The sequence below is a fragment of the Protopterus annectens genome, chromosome 3.part1 (genome assembly GCF_019279795.1).
Source record: "Protopterus annectens isolate FY-2018-M chromosome 3.part1, PAN1.0, whole genome shotgun sequence".
Classification (NCBI taxonomy): Eukaryota; Metazoa; Chordata; order Ceratodontiformes; family Protopteridae; genus Protopterus; species Protopterus annectens.
The window spans coordinates 1,563,985,285-1,564,007,694 of NC_056732.1; the positions used below are offsets into that span (position 1 = coordinate 1,563,985,285).

General features: G+C 42.9%; 1 protein-coding gene across 1 annotated transcript in view; it reads right to left on the minus strand.

The window, feature by feature from the left end:
• LOC122797804 (SCO-spondin-like) overlaps positions 1–22,410 on the minus strand; it is a 4,708,783-nt gene that overhangs the window by 3,898,456 nt on the left and 787,917 nt on the right. The window contains exon 23 of the mRNA XM_044066325.1: positions 11,606–11,740. Within this exon, the coding sequence (XP_043922260.1) occupies positions 11,606–11,740 (135 nt within the window). The remainder of the gene's footprint in view (positions 1–11,605; positions 11,741–22,410) is intronic.

Here is a 22,410-nt window from a genome sequence, read left to right on the forward strand (position 1 = left end):
CCCTCCTCTTCGAGCCTTGGGATAAGGTCTGAAGGGAACAGAAAACCGGGCTCCTACGGCAGTTAAAGTCTTACCCTCCTGTTCGCAATGAGTCAATGTGTCCTTTACCTTGGGTCCAAACAGTGAGGACCCATCAAAGGGGGCGTTGGCAAAGGAAGACTTAAAGGCCTCCGCAAAGTGACACAGGCGTAGCCAGGCTTGTCTCCGTAGAGCAACACCTGTTCCCGCCGCCCTACTCGCTCCTTCGGCTGCATAAGAAATGAGCTTCATGGACGAGTTAGATAATGAAGATAGGGTAGCCAACTGGAAGTTAAACGTCTGGGTCAACTGCTCAGGTAAGTTACCAGAGAGGGTATCCGAAAGCTCCTTGATCAGATCCCTCTGTAGTCTGGTGAAATGTGTCAGGTAATTCAGAGACCTTAACGTAAAGGCCGCTGAAGAAAGGGTACGCTTGCCGTACCGATCCATGCTCCTAGACTCTTTATTAGGAGGATGGACGGACGTCGAAGCCTCTGCCACATCTTGTTGGGTGGCAGATGCCACCACCATAGCATCTACAGCCACGCCTTTAGATAAAAAGTCCTTGTCCGGGGGAGCCGAGAGGAACTTATTGGGGCAAGCTGGCACCGGTTCCACAGAATCCGGGTGTTCCCACGCCCTTCGAGAGATCAAATCCAAAAGGTCATCGAAGGGCGGAGACACCCAGGAGGCGGAGGGCTGAGCCCCGAAGGCCTTGAGGAAGACCGACTCCTCAGCAGAAGGGGGTTTGGACTGCCAGTCGCCTCGTTGTTTGAGGATCTCCAGGATGTCCGCAAAGGAGACATCTTCCGAGGATGACTTTGGGGACCCCTCCGCATCATCGAGGTCGGTGTCCGAGGTGAGAGACTCATCAGGGGAGTCGACGTGTTTCCTCTTACACTGTTTCTTCCTGGGAGGTTCCTCCGAAAGCGTGTCGGAGGGACCTCCAGGAAGAAGGGAACCCCCAATGGGGGTAACCTCAGGCCCAGGGGCTCCGTTGTCGTAAGACAGGGGGATTGCAGAGGCGCCAGTCTCCATGCCCAGGGAAGGTGGTGGTGAAAAGGTCGAAGTGGCCACAGAGGATTTGGCCAAGGCACTTCTCATGGCATCGAAGGCTGGACCCCCAGAGTCCTGGGAAGGTCCAGCCCCCGAGACCACAACAGCAGTCGGAGCCCCTGCAGCCGACGCACCGAGAGGGAGGCTCGGAACCGAAAGAATCGGGCCCGAAGCGTCCCCCCCGGGGCCGACAGAGGAGGTCCGCGTACCGAACCCTGACCTGAGGGACGGGGTTGAAGTTAGGGTCGAAACTGACCCAATAACCTCCACCGGTTCCACCAACACCGACTCCAACGGCGCCGAGGCTGTTGGAGGAGGAATCAATGTAGCAGGATGGGAGATCGGCTCCAGAGCCGACTGGGATGGAGCCGAGATCAACTTTGCGAAGACTGGAGACTGAAAGAGCCTCTGAAGCACCCTGTCTAAGTCCAAATCGGACATCCTCGATGACCGAGAAGAGACCGACCGGGTCCGAGTCGACTTCTCCGCCGGTTCCGAAAGACTGGGGGACCGGCTCCGTAATGGTTCAAGAATTATCGGCGCCGAGGGAGACTCCACTACAACTGCAATTTCCCTCGGAGCCGATGTGGACTTCGGCACCGAAGGGGAAGTGTCTGAGCGGGCAACCCCCATCGGCTCCGAAGGCAGTGGAGCCGATGAAGGTGACACGCCTCTCGACGCCCGAGCTCTCGACTCCGAAACCCGAGGAGTCGAGGCTGGAGACATCGAGGCAGACCATTCTGCCCTCGGCTCCGAAGTCCGTGGAGCCGACGGAGAAGCCTGCCGAGACTTTTTTGCTGCCGGATCCAACGGGCTGGTAGGAGCCGAAGATTTTTTCTTCTTCCCAGAAAGTGAAGAAGAAGAGGAAGATAGGGCTTCCTCAAAGGAAGGGGCAATAAGCCCTTTCAAGATCAACTTATTTTTCCTCTCTTGGAGGACGCGAGAGGAAAAAGCGTGGCAAATGCTACAGGACTCCTGAAGATGCTTGGAACCTAAACAATAAACACATAAGGAATGGTCATCTGTTATAGACATTTTGTAATTACATTTAATACATTTTTTAAAACCGGATGGTCTATGTTCTTTAGACATGGTTCTAAAAACACTAAACACCGACTACAAGAAAAAAACAAGTTAACACAGACAACCTAGGCTCTAACTTAAACGCCTAGGGTAGGGCTAGGCCCCTCCAACTTAAACGGGACCGTTAGGGTAGGGCTAGGCCCCTCTAACTTAAACGGGACTGTAAACTAACAAACAAACACAATTTACCACAAAAAATATATAAAAACCAATCACACAACAACAATAGCTGTTAAAACAGCTTTTGGGTAAGTTTTACCAAAATTCAGACAGAAAAAGTTTTCTGACTAAAGGTACTTAGCTCAGCCAAGTCCAAGACCACGTCTATACTGGAAAGTGGCAAACGAGATCTGGGGAAGTGGTAGTGGTGCATCCTGGGATATGAGGTAACTCAGCCAATAAGAGACTGCGTTCTATTGTATAGCGGCCGAGTCGGAGCCGAGGATTGGCTCCGAACCCATCTGTAGAGAATGTAGGCGAGATAGGATCACATTACATCATATGTTTGTTTAAATGAATTAATTGAGACGACGCTTTAGTATAAAAGCACGTGAAAGTCTACGTTTCTATGTATCTGATGAAGGAGAAGCATTGTCTTTTCTGAAAGCGCTCATATTAAATTTGGTTTTCTTTGGTATTAGCTCCAGTTTGTTTTCGCTATTTTTTGTTTTTCCTTAGTTTGTGAATGTTCCTTAGTCTGGTAAGGTAGCTGGACTGTGGTAGAGGTTAGGGGAGTTAGTGAGGATCCAGTCAATAGTGGAGATGGAAATTATCAGTAAGGATGTGGTCTTTCATCTAAGTGTTCAGGACAATTTGCCACAATGTCTATATTTGTTGCCAAAAATACATAAAGATTTAAATAAACTGCCAGCTAGGACAACTGTTTCAGGCAATGGCTTATTAACATAACCATTGTCGGTGTATCTCACCAAATATCTTAAACCATTACTGAAATTTGTACAATCCAGGATTAAGGACACTACTGAGTTTTTGAACATTATACAAGATATGGAATTAGAACCAGCTTGGTATATGTGTACTTTAGATGCAACTGCATTATATACTAAATATACCACATTGGGTAGGTCTGATGGCATTGGAGTATTGACTTTATCATATACCATTATATAGTCCTGGATTCAGTACTTTCCTTTTGTGCTTAACAGAGCATGTGCTCAATAAAATGTTTTTTAAATAGTGAGTGTTATCTGCAGTTTAAAGGCACAGCAATGGGGGCTTTTTGTGCCCCCATTTATGCTGATCTATTCATGGGTTACTTGGAGGAATATATATATATTTGTCATAATCTATTTTTGGATGAGATAAGATATATGCCGCAGATATTTGGATGAGATGGATATATGCCGCAGATATTTGGACAATTGTTGGATGGTGTGGAGGTCAGACTTAAACTATTTGACTAAATTTGTTCATTATTTAAATGAAAATAAGTGGGGCATTTTATTCAATATCAAATATGATGCCAACCAGATATCCTTTTTGGATGTGGATATTACTAAAAAGGTGACTGTACTTTAGATAGTAATGTCTGTCACAAACATCCTCAATTTAACACAATGCTACATGCTTCTAGCTACCATCTTAAACACAGTATATGCAATATTCCTAAATCACAGTTTTTACGTATTAGGAGAATTTGTTTATCTGAACAGCATTTGTACAACAACAATTTGATATGATTACCAGATTTTGCCACATGGAATATAACAGGGACAGCATTATTCAAATTTGTAAGAATCAGGATAGGTCTCAATTATTACAATATAGGAATAAGGAATCCACAGCTAATAATGTTATTAGATTAGTCAACAGATATAGATGAAATACACCTGCATTTATCAATATAGTACAGAGTATACTGTTGTCTGATGATAAGCTGTGTGATAATTTGACATCCAGATGTCTTTTCTTATACAGAAAAGGTAAAACACTGGGTGGTGTATTTAATCATTATAAGAAAAAGTCAAGTTATAAAAATTCACAACAAATGATGACTGGTGGGGATATTTTGACTGGCTGTGTATCCTGTGGGCATTGTTCACAATGCTAATTTGAACTGAATAATAAACAGTCTACAAGTAATAATACTTCCAAAATGTATAATATGCATATATTTGGGAATTGCAGTACTGACTGGATTATATATTTGGGAATTGCAGCACTGAGTGGATTATATATTTGGTGACATGTACGTGTTCTGCTTTTTATGTGGGACAAACTTTGCGTCCCTTTAGGACCCGTATTTCTGAACATTTAGGTGACATTAGAAATAAACATATTTCTAATGCTTGATATAATCATTCTATTAAACATCCTACTGCACAATTTATGTTTGTTATCATTGATAAAATTCAGGGCAATAGGATAAATAAGGCAGGATGGCATAATATTTTGAATGAGAAGGAGAAATCTTGGATAATTAGATTAGGTGGGATGTTCTTACCTGGTCTTAATGAGCATTCATAATCAACCAACAGCAGTTTGTCTAGTAATGTTTGAGGTAGTACTTATTCAGTAGTGCACTTTAAGGTTTATATACCCTGATAAAGGCTATCATGCCAAAATCGGTCTGTATGTTCCTCATCTTTTGATGAGATTTATTTTTCTGCTTCATTAAAATTGTCTAACCTCATTTGGATGAGTGCAGGCCATTTTTTGTTTTTTAAAATAAAAGAATAATAATGAATATACATTTTCTGAAGTAAAAGATGCCTATAACTAACTATTGCCATTATTTATTAAGTGTAATTCACTACCTTTTCTCCAAAAGTCACCAATTCTGGGAGGGATTAAGAGGGACAGAGCTAAAATTTGAATCAAAATCAGGGACAGTTGAGAGATATGATTTAAAGCATATTTTTCCCTCACAAGAAGAAAATGCAGACAAAATATTCCTCATATACTTTCATACTGAGTCAGAATAAACTTTAATATATGACCCTGATAATTCAAAATGCTGAAAATTAAAGTTGTAGAAGCATACACTAATTTCCCATACTTATCAATTATTTTCCCATCTTTGTCAGAAAGTGTAGGATTGGAATTAACTAAATGTTTAGCAGCAGTGGGTATAACAAAAGCTATAGCTGCCTGGTCGGGTTTGGGATGCGTGTTTATCAGCCTTTTTAGGGGCATCAGGATGACTGTCAGCAAAAATACAGGGAGTGACAGCTCTGGAGGAATGAGTGAAAGTTCTGGAAATTACATCTGTGACAGCTCATAGTATTTTCTGAGGGACTGAGAAACATTCTCGGACTGAAAACTCTGGCTCATTCTGAAAATAGTCTCAGAGAAAGTGAAGCTCCAATAGGGAGAGTCAGATACTGTGAACTCCTCTCAGTCTAAATCAGAAACCCGAGGAGAAAACCCTGCACCTGTCCCTTCATCTTCCTGTCCACATTCAGAATAATGAATCTCTTCAGGAAAAGAGTCATTTGTCTTTCTTTTACAAAAACAAACACCTTACATGAAGGATCAACAGCCTAAATTAGGTACTGAGCCAAATCTAGTAAACAAATTTTCTCTAGAAACATTTGGGGAGGACTAGATACTTGTTTAATTTTATATTTATTTTTGACAGGAAAAATTGGGTCATTAGTATTGCTAATGGCAACAGCAGCTACTCCAGGGACGGGCACAACATTCTGACTAAGCAGGGAAGCCTTCCATCTTCCCTCTCCCAGGACAGACAAGAGTGGCTCTCCCTTTCCCATTGAGGGAACCCCAATGGCCACAAAGGATGTGGCTAACCCCTGGTCCATAGTAGCTGTAGGTGCTACATCAGAGGGATCCGGGATAAGAGATGAGTAGTCTGAGGAACAAGCTTTGGCCACAGTAGAATCACCCACCTGTGACTGAAGGAAATTGCTAGCCTGCTGTGGTGGCAAAGACTGTTTGCTTAACTTTTTCTTTTTTGGCTGGAAGAAGAACTGACCATGGGACCAGTAGTGTGTTCCATGGTCAAGCCAATTTTTTCCCCAAGAAAGCAGGAAGCATAAGGCAGTAAACATTTTAAGTTGTTAAAAGTAATTGAAACTAGATTAGAGAATGTGATATACTAAATTTTTATCTGTGTTAAAAATATTTTTTTCTGTCTTGAAAAGTAGTGTTCACAATTCAATAAATTAAAAACAAAATCTAGGAGTGAAGAGAAACAGAATGACATTCAAAATTAGAGTTCACAGTAAATGCTGGTACATTTTAACTAAAGGATACCTTATTTCTATATAAGGAGTTCTTCATGGCTTAATTTCGCCAATTTGTTTGGGCTTCTAATACCATGTCAGGAAAGAACTCCATTTCTAAAGAGAGGGTATAATTAAAGATCATGAAATTAGTATTGTTCCACACTTGTGGTGTTAGCCAAAAGTGCTGTTCACAGCACTTGCAATGTACCTAGAATTGACTCACTGTACAATTCATACAGAGTTTCATGGATTGGTAGCATATCTAAGTACAACTATAGATTCTTTAAGACTCATTGCTCCTGCTACTACTGAAACTGCCTGGGTGTCTTCCTTCCACATAATTCTTGTTTCTGCCTTCAAATCCTGATATTTTATGACTTTGTGTTCTCTCTGTATGTGAGGCACTGTAATCACTAGGTGAAGGAATTTCAATGATCAATGCTACTTTTGTCTTTTTTTTCATGGGACTATTTTATTTGGCTTTCTTGCATCTATTTTCTGAACTGTTGATAATGGGTAATCCTACGTGACATACACTTCATTATTCTCTACAATGATTTGTGGTTCATATTTCCAATGCTTCTCAGCTACTTCTTTATTGTACTGTTTGCACAATCCTCAAAGCGACAATCTTGCCACATTATTGTACCTTTCAGTTTACAGGCCATCTGTCATCAGTGTATCACACTCAGCAACAAGATGTGTGACTTGTTTCCAATTCTTTTTTACAGAACCTACATTTGTCTGTTTCTCCAGCATGTTCAATGGACTTCCAACGTATGCCTTTCATCTTTGGTTTCAACTCACCTTTCCTTGACCATTCCTGCTTCAAATCCTGATCAGTATGAGGTTGTTCTAGGAGATCTCTATACTTTCCACTATATTTATAACTTTTCTACATTTCTTTCCTTCTCAGCTGAGCCTCCTCCTTATATTCTTTCTTTTGTGTTTTGGCCCATTCAATTGCTTTGTCAGCTTCTGGTTTTGCTTTCATCCTGCTTGACACCAGAGTGCTTCTGTTAAACTAAGCAGAGAGGTCATCTTAAACTTCCTCTCCTCATGTTTTAAAACTTTCACTGTGTTTGGCTTTGATGAGGTCAGCAGATATGTATACAGTCCCATGACTGCAGATCTATGCATGTAATTAATTTTGAGGAGGCCCTTAAGTCCTTCAGAGTGTGGGATATATAATATTGGTATACACTGATTTTATGTATCTTTTGGTAAGCACACAGCAGTTTTCTTGTTTAAATGTCCAACTGATCTAATATCTTTCGAGGCAAGTCAGTCACACCAGAACTGCAAGTTAGAAAAGGGACAGCAAATGGATTTATAGCTTGAACTTTATTCCTAGATGTCAGGGCTGTTTACAATATTAGTTTTAGTCTTCTGATGTATTCCTTATTGAATTTTATTCACATTTGTTCATGTTTTATCTTTATCATTTACCAAATATTTATACACTCTGTCCTGTTCAAGTTCCTTTATATCACATTCCTGACCCAGATTGATATTTTCTTGGTACTGCAACTTTCTTACTTTAAATTTTGCTTTTGCAAATTTATCAAGACCAAATGACTTTCTTGTATCATCTGAGAAAGTTTAAATCACAGTTGTGCTTTCAACTTCTCATCTGATGAGCTATACAGTTTTAAGTCATCCACAAAAAGTACATGAGAAGTCTATAAGCAAGGATGTTTTCTGGAAGTGAAATTGTAACCAAGACCTAATCTGTTATGAACAGCTTATTGTATTAAGGGCAAGACAAAACAACAGTGGTGACAAAGAATCACCCTAAAATATCCTCCTTTAAATTTTTATTCCTGACATAATAATTTTTTTGTCTGTCTTGGTTTAACTGCAGATTGGTATTCCACTGTTACATGGTCACTGTGATATAATTGATCAATGAAGAATGTATCTTATACACCTGTACCATTCCCTTTACCATGAATATGGAATGCTGTCAAATGTTTTTTTTATAATTTATCCATGCCATAGATTCTTTCCCTTTTTATAATTCACTATTATTGCTTTATTTAGCAACAAGTGATCCTTCCTTCCTATATGATTTTCTTTTTCTTACCCTTTTGTTCTAGTGGCATTATTGAGTTTTTTCTAAATGATTATACACTCTGTCTGCATCAATTCCAGTACACTCTGCACATCACTAGAAGGAAAGGTATTGGTCTACAGTTTTTAGGCTGGATGACAGAGTCACTCTTGAAGGAGTATCATTTTTCCTGTTGTTAACCAGGTTGATATTTGTTTGGGATGCGCATATAAATAATTCTTATTCAAGGCTAAATCTTTGTGTAAATATGTTAATAGTTTCAGTCAGAAGTTAGGAACTACACATCTGGGCCTGGGATTTTCAATTAGGAGCATTTCTTTTTTTTTTTTTTTTCAGTTTCTATGGCCATTACTTCTTCCCATTTCACATCCTGTAGATTTGAACTCCTTACTGTCTCTTTTAAATGTTCTATTCATTCAGCATCCTTGTCACATTCTACAGGATCTTCATAAATATTTCTCCAAAATGTGTCCATTTCTTCCATTTTTTTGTGTGTTTTTATTCCTTTTGCTTTGTTTCCCAGTTCTCTATAAAACAGTTTTGGGTCATCATTGAATTGCTTATTCTGTACTTTTCCTTTATATTTATCTGCATATATTTTTAGTTTTCCTGCCTGTGTTGCTAGCTGTAGTTTATTATTTGCAATAGTGTATGATAGATCCTGGTATTTTCTGAGACCATGTGTTGCTTTTACTATGTCTTTCTAAGTATTTTTGTTGATCTGATTCCTCTTGCATATTCTTCTAACAGTGAAACTTTCTTAATTGTTTTACAGTTTTCTCTGTTTGATGCTTTCATGATAGCATTTTATTTCTCCCCTTCCTTTCCCTTATTGCCCATGTTTTTGTGGTAAGACTTTATCTGTTAATAATTTAGCTACACAGTAATACAGCCTATTTACTTCTGGTATATCACATACATTTCTGTTAATAATCTTGATTAGTGCGTTCATCTGTTTTATCAGATTTCTAACATTTTGGGTCTTATTTACTTTCTGTAATCCATTTTTTCATCGAGCTTAATATGTTTATCCAGCTCAATTAAACCGAAAAGCTTTTCCTTTAGATCATTTTCTTCTAAACACAGAACACATTATTTACTCACTGTTTCCAATGGGCATTCCACAGAAGTCCACACCTTCCTGTGACATATCCTATTCATCTGCATCCTGTGGCATATGCTGCTCCTTCATATGGGAACTCACTTGCCCATCACTCCACAACATAGCCTGTATCAAGAGTTGTCACTGTTTGCTGCTCCTTCCCTTGCTGTGCAACTCAAACTGAACTTTTGTATGGTTTCATACTAAAGGCTCCAGAGGATCATCATGTAGCAATTTATCAGATGCTTCCAGTTCCACCTGTTTCTCCTTAGTGTGGTCACTCATTGTGCCATCATGCTGTGACTTTACTTGTACTGCACTTTCTACACTAAATCCTTCACTTTGAAGGTAATTCATAATTCTTCATTAGTGTAATTTTATTATTATTGTATGTGTTATTTATTTATTAATTATCCAGGTAGGCTTACTAGACCCATATGCTTCTTTGAATTACTATTAGTTTAAGAATTTATGTCTAGTAGCCACAGCTGATTTAGTGATCGCACTAGGAACTCTAGTACTATAATGGTGATAGTAGTGATAGTACCTTTGCATAGCTGATTTCATGTGTTTTATACTGCCTTTAGTACTGTAGACATGACAGCAGGGATATTAGGCTGACATACCTGACTGGCATAATGCTGATGGCATGGATAGTAGCTTGCATAGCTTTCAACGAATTAGTGACAACTCTCAACAGGATCAGGGATGAATAAATGAAACAAAAAGTATATAGCTGTATGACATACATACATATATATATATATATATATATATATATATATATATATATATATACATATACATATACATATACCAATTTGACTTTATTATCTTTCTGTTCTAATCCAGATTGACAGACGAGATCAGACAGGAGTCCCCGTGGACTATGATGTTTGCAGATGACATTCTGATCAGTAGTGAGAGTAGGGAACAGGTGGAGGAGACCCTGGAGAGATGGAGATATGCTCTAGACAGAAGACGAATGAAGGTCAGCAGGACTAAGACAGAATATATGTGTGTGAATGAGAGGGAGGATAAGGGAATGGTGAGGCTGCAAGGAGTAGAGGTGGCGAAGGTGGATGAGTTTAAATACTTGGGATCAATAGTTCAGAGTAATGGTGAGTGTGGAAAAGAGGTGAAGAAGAGAGTACAGGCAGGATGGAGTGGGTGGAGAAGAATGTCAGGAGTGATTTGTGACAGACGAGTACCAGTAAGAGTGAAATGGAAGGTCTACAAGAGGGTAGTGAGACCAGCTATGTTATATGGGTTGGAGACAGTGGCAGTGACAAAAAGGCAGGAGTTTGAGCTGGATGTGGCAGAGTTAAAGATGTTAAGATTTCCACCGGGTGTGATGAGAGTGGACAGGATGAGGAATAAATATATTAGAGGGTCAGCCCAGGTTGGAAGGTTTGGAGACAAAGCCAGAGAGGCAAGATTACGTTGGTTTGGACATGTGCTGAGGAGGGATGCTGAGTATATTGAGAAAAAGATGCTAAGGATGAAGCTACCAGGTAACAGGAAAAGAGGAAGGCCTAAGATAAGGTTTATGGATGTGGTGAGAGAGGGCATGCAGGTGGTTGGTGTGACAGAGCAAGTTGCAGAGGATAGGAAGAAATGGAAACAGATGATCCACTGTGGTGACCCCTAATGGGAACAGCCGAAAGAAGATGATGGTGATCCTTCTGTTCTAATCCATTCCAGCACTACTTTATTGTAAGATAGCCTTCTTTTATACATTTCTCCTCTTTAACCTTTCACTGTTTATAGTTTACAGTTTATAGTTTTGAAACTACAGAAAGTCCCTAAGGTATAACAGGCAGTGTGTGTGTGTGAGTGTGTGTGTGTGTGTGTGTGTGTGTGTGTGCGTGTCTGTGTGTGTGAGTGTGTGTGTGTGTATATATATATATATATATATATATATATATATATATATATATATATATATATATATACACACACACATACATATATTGATACATACAATACCTACATACATACATATATAGATAAAGAGAGATATTTATATGACACAGACTAGAAATTCAGAATAGGTTTAGTTACCTCCATCCCAAAGGACTGTCAGTCCAATTTTGGATATAAGATTTAGAAAGATTCCAGCTTTCTCCAACAGCAGTCCATTACCACTATACCTCTTTGGTATTCTCACCGCTGCACCGTTCACAGTTACATCCTTGCCTGAGGGAAATAAAAATTACAAAGTTAAAAAAGCTGCCATTACGAAAAGCAACAGATGTCCAAGGGAAATAAAATGTATGCATATTATCACTATGCATGTTTAAATATATGATTTCTTTTTCTTTGATTTATGTCTAATTCCCTATCAACTACAGTATCTTAGGTGCTGCAAGCCAACCCTAAAGCTTTTGGGTGACATCCACTGTCCCAGCCTGGAAGGCATATTAATAGTCTTGCCAAAATCACTGTTGTTAAATCTGTAGTTACTTCCTTTCTTTAAAACATTAACTACAATGTTTCTTCTTTGGGAGACTTTTACCACAGCACTGGTTTTGTGAGAATTCTACAACATTTTTTCGCGAGTGTATCAGACTGAGAATGGTATGAGTAGATCTCATTGGTATTTGTACAGCTCGGGTATGCAAAACAATAATCTTTCCATATCTTGAAAACTTAGTTTGATCCACCTGTTTATGAACAACATAAAAAAAAGAGATAAGTAAACAACATTCAGGGGCTTTCTACAAGCCTACAGTTTGTATAAACAGATTTACTCTGCTATATTGTAAATGTTTCTCTGCAAACAGATATATATATATATATATATATATATATATATATATATATGCAGAAAGAGAATACAGACTGAAAAAGCACACAGTGTTCAGAGACATTTAATTCAGTAGATGCAGCAGAGAATGTCAGATGATGTCTGGAAAGTTAACAGAAATCACAGATCAAAAATGAGGGTAGGTGAGGGTGAAAAGCACAGGGTGAAGTTACAATATGCAAAAACAGTGATGAAAGGTAAAGTAAGACGGGTTAAAAAAGAGAGAGAAGGAAGATATACAGTGAAAACAGTAGAGCTTACTGCATGCAAACATATGCAGTAAAACAAGAGAGTTTACCACAGAACACAAACTGAAAACATAATGGATACATGTACATTATAAATATGGTAACAGGAACAGAAAGTATACAGAGAGGGACCTTAGAGGAGTTAATTCAGAGTAAAGGCATAAAGAAGTAGAATAGAAAGAAAGCCTATGGTATAAAGAGAGTCTACAGTGGTGTCACAAAGATTTGGGCCATTAGCTGTCACATGTACATTGCACTCCTGGATGAAGTGCAGATCCACTGCCCATAGTCCTTGTGGTCGAGACATTGCCCTTTTTCTTAAGTGAAGTAATCTCTGAGATGATTAAAGTAATTCCAGGGGTGCAAGTAGAAAAAACACTTTCAGAAGGGTGGGCGCAGTTTGCCTTCTCTAGGAATAACTGTCTTGTCTTAGATGAATTCACCAAGAGTTATCTCAAATATTTAAACTGATTTTGGCCAACCTTCAAAGAATAAGAAGTTATGTACTCACCATAACGTTCCATGTTTGCTATCCATCTTACCTACTTTCTTTGCTGGTTGGGGCTGGAACTGAGAATCTGTTCCGACTCGGCCTATATTAAAGCTCAAGAGCTTCCACTGGCTCGAGGCTATACCCTATCCCATCATGCTTAGGGAAGATTGCCCAGATCTTGTTTGCAATTACTAAACAGCAGTAAGAAATATACATATATACAAAATACATATATACAAAAGTACACCCATAACATGTGCCATCTAGGACTAAGGAAGGAAATCAGAGAATGAGAAGTTATGTACCTACCATAACGTTCCATGTTAGTTGTCTTCTCTCGCCTTCTTTCTTGCTTGATGGGTTCGGAGCCGATCCTCGGCTCCGACTCGGCACTTGCTAAGCTCGAGAGTCACTTTTACCAGCTCGAGGCAGCCCCATATCCCATGATGCAAGGCGGTAAGTACCCAGATCTCGTTTGATGACAAAAGGGCAATAGCACCTAGCATAAAAACTTCCCAAAGGAAGAAAGAAGAAGAGAAAAACCTGCAGGATGGTAGAAGGACCAGTTCTGTATGGTTTCCAGAAATATAATTCTTTGTAGAGAAAGGTCTGTCCAGGCCTGGGGGAAGGAGGGAGGGTCGCAAGAAAGAAGGCGAGAGAAGACAACTAACATGGAACGTTATGGTAGGTGCATAACTTCTCAATGTTAAGTTGTCAATCTCGCCTTCATTCTTGCTTGATGGGACCGTCCTAGCACCTCTATCCTGGGTGGCTCAATGGAACAGACTCTTGAGAATGGTAGAGCCAAAACTGGCTCTGTCCCTGGAGGCCAAATCCAATTTGTAATGGGAAACAAATGTATGAGGAGTGGCCCAAGTGGCTGCTGCACAAATGGTGTCTAAAGGAAGTCTAGCTTGAAAGGCTGTAGAAGTAGCTAAGCTTCTGGTTGAATGTGCTTCAGGTTTTGAGCACAGCTGTTTTCCCCTGAGCCGATAAATTTCAGAGATGACAGAAGAAAGCCATCTAGATAAGGTCACTTTTGAGACAGGAAGGCCTTTCTTGTTATCAGCATAGGAAACAAAGAGTTGATCGGATTTCCTGAATTGTTTTGTTCTGTCCAAATAATATCTGAGTTGGCGGTGGACATCAAGATAATGTAATTTTTGTTCCGATCTGTCTGAATAGTTTGGAAAAAATACAGGGAGATCAATGGCATGATTCAAATTAGTCTTTGAGGCGACCTTAGGCAAAAAGGTCGGATTGGTTCTCAATGATACTCTGTCTTTGTGGAAGACCAAATAGGGGGGGCGAACAGATAGAGCATGAAGTTCAGACACCCTCCTAGCCGATGTAATAGCAACTAGGAATAAAGTTTTCCATGAAAGAAATTTCAGGGAACAAGAAACAGCTGGCTCGAAGGGGGGAAGAATCAAGGATGTCAGCACTAAATTTAGGTCCCATTGAGGAGGAGGACTCCTGACTGGAGGCTTCAGGAGGAAAATTCCTTTCAAGAAGGCTCTACAAAGCCTGTGGGACATAATGTTGTGATCTGCGAACCCGACATGAAAGTTCGAGATAGCAGCCAACTGAACTTTGACTGTGGAAGAAGAGGAGCCTGCGTGAAAAATCTCCGCTAAGAAATCCAAAACTGCTTGAACTGGAGCAGTGAAGGGATCAATATTCTTGGCTTTAGCCCAATAAGAAAAACGTTTCCATTTGCTAGTATAACTCCTCCTGGTAGAGGATTTTAAGGAAGCTACTATGATGTCTCTAACAGGGTTAGAGATCATAGGAAGCCTGGCTAAGGAAGGAAGTGGAGCAACCATGCTGTGAGGTTGAGAGAAGGGATAGACCGGTGCAGCTGACCGGATTGGTGAATCAGAAGATCTGGCACTGGGTCCAGATGCCACGGCTGCACCAAAAGGTGACGATGGAGGAACGGAAACCAAATTTGTCGAGGCCAATAAGGAGCAATGAGAATCAATTTGGCTCTCAAAACGGTTGCTTTCTGGATAACTTGAGGGATCAGAGGAAATGGAGGAAAGGCATAAAGAAGTCCCTGGGGCCAAGCCTGGGTCAGAGCGTCTCTGGGGGGATGGCCTGGCAGTGGGAAGAGAGAGAAGAAGTCTGGGCATTTGCTGTTTTGGGGAGTAGCAAAAAGATCGCAACATGGGCGACCCCATTCCAGAAAAATCTCTTCAACTATAGATTGTTTGAGAGACCACTCGTGAGGCATGAGAATAGCTCTGCTCAATCTGTCCGCTAAAATGTTGGTTTTCCCAGGGATATGCGTTGCTACCAGAAACCGATGAGAGGAGATCGCCCATTGCCAAAGTCTGAGCGTTTCTCGACACAAGGGGTAGGACTTGGTTCCACCCTGTTTGTTGATATACCAGACTACAGACATGTTGTCTGTGTGGACTGCAATTGTCCCTAAGGGAAGAAAGTCATTGAGGGCTTGCAACGTTAAAAGCACTGCTCTCATCTCTAGGACATTTATGTGCAGGTGGTATTCGAAAGGTTGCCACGTCCCATGAACCATCCTGCCCTGATAATGACCCCCCCCCACCCGATCAGGGAGGCATCCGTAGTGACCGTGGCTACCGGGGATGGGGGTACAAAGTGTCTGCCTTGGTGAATCTGGGGAGAAGTGATCCACCAAGCAAGATGATTCTTGCAAATCTGTGTCACCAGTATTTGGTGACGCATTGGAAGTTGTTGGTAAGACCACTGAGTGAACAACATCCATTGAAGAAGGCGCATATAGAAGCGAGCCAGGGGAAGAAGGGTAATGGCTGCAGCCATGAGGCCTAACACCTTTAGAACCATTCTGGCCTGTACCTTCTTGTTGGCTAGAATGATCCTGACGTGACTTTGAATGTCTGAGATTCTTTGATCCGTAAGGGTAGCTGACATCCGAACAGTGTTTAAGTTTGCGCCTATGAAAGTAATAGACTGGCAGGGCAATAAGGATGATTTTTCGGAGTTGATCGAGATGCCCAATTGAGAACAAAGATTTATTGTGTAATCCCTGGCTTGAAGAAGCTGATGCCTGGTGTTGGCTGAAAGGAGCCAGTCGTCAAGATACGGAAACACCTGGAATCCTTGACGTCTCAGGTGAGCTGTGACCACTGCCATACATTTGGTGAACACTCTGGGGGCTGTAGTGAGACCAAAGGGCAGGGCTCTGAACTGGAAATGACTGGACCCCAGCCGAAAGCGGAGAAATCTCCTGGAGGGTCTGTGAATTTTTATGTGATAGTACGCATCCTGAAGATCTATTGAGCACATCCAGTTGTCCTTCTGTAAGAAGGGCAGAATTGACTGAAGAGTGACCATTCGGAATCTTGTCTTCCTCACAGACTTGTTGAGTCTGCTAAGATCCAATATTGGTCTCCAGTCTCCCGTCTTTTTGGGGACCAAAAAGAACCTTGAGTAGATTCCGGGCTCTGAATGATCTGTTGTAACTGGCTGAATGGCTCTTTTTTGCAGTAGTTTTAAGACTTCTAACTCTGCAATTTCCCTTAGACAGGGTGGTACATCTGGAAGGGAATCTGAGTGATAGAAAGGACTTTCCTCGAAAGGAATTTTGTAACCCTCGGATATGATCGACTGTACCCATCTGTCTTGAGTGAGGGAACGCCAGGCTTCTGGGTACAGCGATAGTCTTCCCCCGACTGCCTCCAAGGATGGACAGCTGGGCAACATCTCAGGGATGCTGAAAGGGCTTGTCAGAGAGAGGCTCTCTGCTTCCCTGGTTTTGTGGACCCCCTCTGCCTCTAGAGCGGCGTCTGTTATTGTTACCCCCTCTGCCTCTAGGGGTAAACTGACCACGTGAATCCGGCGTGACTCCTTGGGATTTGCGGAACCACATTTTGCCACCCTTCTGTCCTTTGGGGTAAGGTCTAGAAGGGGTGGAAAACGGACCCCTGACAGAAAGAGTCTTGCCGTCCTGCTCACACCTGGTCAACGTTTCCTTCACTTGAGGGCCAAACAAAGCTGACCCATCAAAGGGAGAGTTTGTGAAGGACGCCTTAAAGGGATCTGCAAAATTACAGAGCCGCATCCAGGCTTGGCGTCTAAGAGCCACACCTGTACCGGCGGCCCTACTCGCTCCATCAGCAGCATATGATATCAGTCGCATGGAGGAGTTAGCAATAGAATTAAGGGTTCCTAGCTGCGAAGCAATTTTTTCTTGAGCCCCTGCAGCTGTAGGATCCTGTACTACTTCACCTAGCTCCTTAAGGATATCCCTCTGGAGTCTGGTGAAGTGACATAGGTAGTTCAGCGAACGCATAGCAAAGGTCGCTGAAGAGAACATCCGCTTACCATATCTATCCATGGTCCTAGAGTCCTTATCAGGAGGATGGACAGGTACGTAAGGATCTGCAAGTTCCTTTTTAGTGGCAGCCGCCACCACCATGGCATCAGCAGGGACACCTTTTGTGAGGAATTGCTTGTCCAACGGGGCAGTAATAAATTTAGAAGGCCTCCTAGGGACTGGCTCTACAGAGTCAGGAGCCGCCCATGCCTTTCGAGCAATAACCTGCATAAGGGGGTCGAAAGGCGGAGACACCCAGGAGGTGGAGGGCCGAGATCCAAACGCCTCCAGGTATACTGACTCATCCTCAGAGGGATTATTGGTGGGCCAGTTTCCCCTCTGTCTAAGGAGTTCTAGGATGTCTGAGAAGGAGACATCCTCAGAGGGGGATCTTGGGGATCCCTCTGACTCATCTAAGTCAGTATCTGAAGTGATAGACTCGGGGGAGTCTACGTGTTTCCTCTTACAGGTCTTCTTTCGTGGAGGATCTCCTGACAGATCAGGAGAATCCTCGGAAGAGGGGGTTCTTCCCAGTGGGGAAACCTGAGTAGGAGGATCTCTGGGTCCGGGAGCAAGAGAAGTGGTAGAGATGTCGACAGGCACCATAGAGGGAGGAGCTAAGGGAACAGACTGCTGGCTGAGTCCAGTGGCCAGCACACTCTTCATCACCACGAAGGCTCCCCTCCCAGGGAGGTCCGAGAGAACCCGTTCCGAAGAACCAGGAACTCCAGGACCCACCGAAAGGGAAGGCTCCGAGGCAGATGTCGGAGCCGAGCTCACCAAGGCCGAGGCTCCAAGGGGAAGAGTGGGGTCGGACAAGGGTCCGATGCCACTCACCCCTCGGAGGAGACCAGGGAAGCCCGACCACCGAATCCCTCTAAGGAAGGTCTCGAAGAGGAGATAAGAGTAGAGGCTGAAGGAGCAGAAGGGGGTATCTGTCCCTCAGCCCTAGCAGAAACCATTCCCGAAGACTCCAACTCCAAACTCTGGGGTAGAGTCGAAGGAGGAACTGCAATGGGGTGTGGACTAATAGTCGTCTGTTGAGACGGACTATGTAGTATTTGGGCCAGTGCCTGTGATTTTAATAATCTACTGACCACTCTCTCTAAATCATGGTCAGAAAGCCTGGATGACCTGGATGATCGTTTCCGATGGCTCCATTCCGAGAGGAGAGGAGAAGCCGGAGCCGAGAGTATCGGTTCCAAGGAAGGGGACCTAGACCTCTTCCTCGAAGAAACCATCGGAGCCGACAAAACCATGGAAGCTGTCGGAGCCGACAACTTTTCAGCACCGACAGAAAGTTTCGATGCATCGGCTCCGGCTGGAGCCGATACGGACAAAAAAGTAAGGGTGTCGGTGCCGGTCGGCGCCGACACCGAAGCCTGAGCCACATGGTGATTGGAACCGATCGGAGCCGACACCGAAGTGGTCAAACCAGAATCGGCACCGATAGCCATCGGTGCCGAAGGTTTGTGCAAACCAGAATCGGCTCCAGCCGGAGCCGATCTCGACTATGAAAGAGTCGGAGCCGAGGCCACAGGCTTGGACACAGAAGCCCGGGCCTTGGAAGACTTAGAAGCCTTAGATGGAGCTGACTTAGCCGGAGAGCCCTCCAGCTTAAGTAGGCCCCTCAAAATAAGCTTATTTCTCCTTTCCTGCAGGACTCTCTGGCTAAAAGAATGACAAATCGCACAGGAGTCCTGCAGGTGGAGAGGTCCCAGGCAGTATAAGCAAGAAGTGTGACCGTCTGTCAGAGACATCTTCTGACAGCACGAGTCACACTTCTTAAAGCCAGAGACCCTTTTCTTAGACATGGTGTAAAAACACACACACACAACACCTGTCCAAGAAAAAATACAATCCCAAGAAAAAGGGAAAAACTATTCTCTCACAAACACACACACACCCTAACAAGGGGGGGGAAGGGATGGGAGAAGGCCTGACTAAAAACTTTTTGGAGAGGGAATTTTAGATAGAAAAGGACTAAAAGTAGTTTAAAAACTATAAAATTTAAGTTTAAAATTAACTTTAAACTGAAAAAGGGGCAAAAGTAGTAGTGTATAAATCACTTACCAGGAGCTGGTAAAAGGAGGACCTCATCAGCGAAGCGGCAAACGAGATCTGGGTACTTACCGCCTTGCATCATGGGATATGGGGCTGCCTTGAGCTGGTAAAAGTGACTCTCGAGCTTAGCAAGTGCCGAGTCGGAGCCGAGGATCGGCTCCAAACCCATCAAGCAAGAATGAAGGCGAGATTGACAACTTAACATCATGAGTTCCAAATCCAATGAAGACCTCTCGATCCTCCAAGAGCGAAGGTTGGGGGAAGGAGGCTAGGATGCAAGAATGAAGGCGAGATGGACAACAAACATGGAACGTTATGGTGAGTACATAACTTCTTAATGTTATGTTGTCCTATCTCGCCTTCATTCTTTGCTGGTTGGGACAGCGTACCTAGCACCTTCTTTCTTGGGTGGCTCAAGGGAACAAACTCTTCAGAACAGTGGATCCAAAGGAAGCCCTGTTCCTGGATGCCAAATAAGAAGTTATGTACTTACCATAACATTCCATGTGAGTTGTTCTTCTCGCCTTCATTATTACTGATGGTTTCAGAGCCGATCATCGGCTCCAATTCAGCCAAATAGCAAAGCTTGAGGTCTCAAACAGCTTGAGGCCAAAGCCCTATCCCACAGTGCACCACTACATACCCCAGATCTTGTTTGTTGCCAACTAGTGTAGAAACCTATCCCAGATTTCAAGGAAATAAAAAATCCTGGGAGAAGGAAACTCTCCAGGAAAACCAAAACCAGAATGGTACCTCTCATGCTTCCAGACATAGGAAGGGGGTAGGAGGGAGGGTCATAATAATGAAGGTGAGAAGAACAACTCACATGGAATGTTATGGTAAGTACATAACTTCTTAATGTGAAGTGGTTCAATCTAGCCTTCATTCTTACTGATGGATAGCGTCCCCAGCACCACAATCTTGGGTGGCTCACGGGAGTACCTGTTTCAGGACAGCAGATCCAAATGAAGCTCTGTCCCTAGAGGCCTTGTCCACTTTGTAATGAGATATAAAGGTATGTGGATTTGACCAGGTGGCAGCTGCACAAATAGAATCTATAGGTAACCTGGTCAAGAAGGCTGCAGAAGTAGAAACCGCCCTTATAGAATGAGCCTTGACCTTGTTATGTAATGCAATACCCGCTTCACTGTAGATAAAAGAGATACAATCAGACAGCCATTTCAATAAGGTAGTTTTGGAGACAGGTGTGCCTTTTTTTGAATTTGAGAAGGAGACAAACAGCTGGTCAGCCCTTCTGAGATCTTTTGTTCTGTCCAAATAAAAGCAAAGTTGTCGATGCACATCAAGTTTGTGAAGCATATACTCCAACTGGTTTGAATGGTTAGGAAAGAAAACGGGTAACTCAATCATCTGATTCAATGTGAATTCAGAACATACTTTGGGTAGGAACGATGGATTCGTCCTGAGGGAAACCCTATCTTTATGAAATATTAGGTAAGGTGGCTTGATGGAAAGGGCTTGCAACTCCAAAAGTCTGCGTGCTGATGTAATGGCCACCAAGAATATGGTCTTCCAAGAAAGATACTTCAGCACACAAGAAGAGGCAGGTTCAAAGGGCGGAAGAATAATTTTGGACAAGATTAGATTTAAGTTCCAGGGAGTAGTAGGTCTGATCGATGGTTTCAAGTGCATCGTAACTTTCAAAAAAGCCTTAGCCAGCTTATGAGACATGATACCATTTTCGGATGCACCTAAATGAAAATTAGAAATAGCAGCGGGTTGGACTCGAACGGTTGCTGCTGCAGCTCCGTCATTGAACAGCTTAGTTAGGAATTCCAGTATATCTGATATAGATGCCTGGAAAGGGTCAATGTTATTCTGTTGTGCCCAGATGGAAAACCTTTTCCACTTACTGAGGTAAAGTTTCCTAGTAGAAGATTTGTGTGATAACAACAGGATATGCCGCGCTTCTTCTGATAAATTCTGGAACCTGGCTATTCTGGGAATTGGAGCAGCCAAGCTGTCAGTTTGATGGACTGAAGAGAGGGATGAAGAGCTCCTGACGAGTGGGTCAACAGATCCAGCACTGAGTCCAGGATCCAAGGCTCCTCTAGTAGATGAGGCTTCAGAAAGGGGAACCAAATTTGACGAGACCAATATGGGGCAATTAAGATGTGTCCTGCCCAGAAAGCTGGCTTTCTGCAATACTTTGGGAATCAGTGGGAAGGGGGAAGGGGGAAAAGCATAAAGGAGTCTCGGAAGCCAATTGTGGACAAGTGCGTCCCTTGGGGATTGTCCCTTTTGAGGGATCAGGGCAAAGTAGTTGCTGCATTTGGTGTTTGTGGAGGTGGCAAAAATGTCGCAGCAATGCTGGCCCCATCTGCGGAAAATCATTTCCGCTATTTCGTTCTTCAGAGACCACTCGTGTGGTAGCAGAATACCTCTGCTGAGTCTGTCTGCTATTACTTTGGATCTCCCAGGGATGTGCACGGCAATCAGAAAATGCTGGGGGGACTCTGCTCAATTCCATAATCTCAGAGCTTCTTGACACAGGGGGTAGGATTTGGTTCCTCCTTGTTTGTTTATGTACCAGACTACTGACATGCTGTCTGACTGGACTGCAATTGTTCCAAGGGGAAGAGAGTCTTGAAAGGCCTGCAAGGCTAGAAGAACCGCTCTCATCTCCAGGACGTTTATGTGCAAATGAGCCTCGTGAGCCTGCCAAGTACCTTGGGCTGTCCGTCCCTGATAAAGCCCCTCCCACCCGATCAGGGAGGTGTCCGTGGTTACCATTGCTACTGGAGAGGGGAGAACAAATGGGCAGCCCATAGTCACCGTCTCCAACGTTAGCCACCACCGAAGGTCGTTCTTGCAAGATTCGGTAATAAAAACTAGATGATTCAAGGGTAATTCCTGAAATGTCCATTGCCTGAATAGCAGCCACTGAAGAATGCGCATGTGAGATCTCGCAAG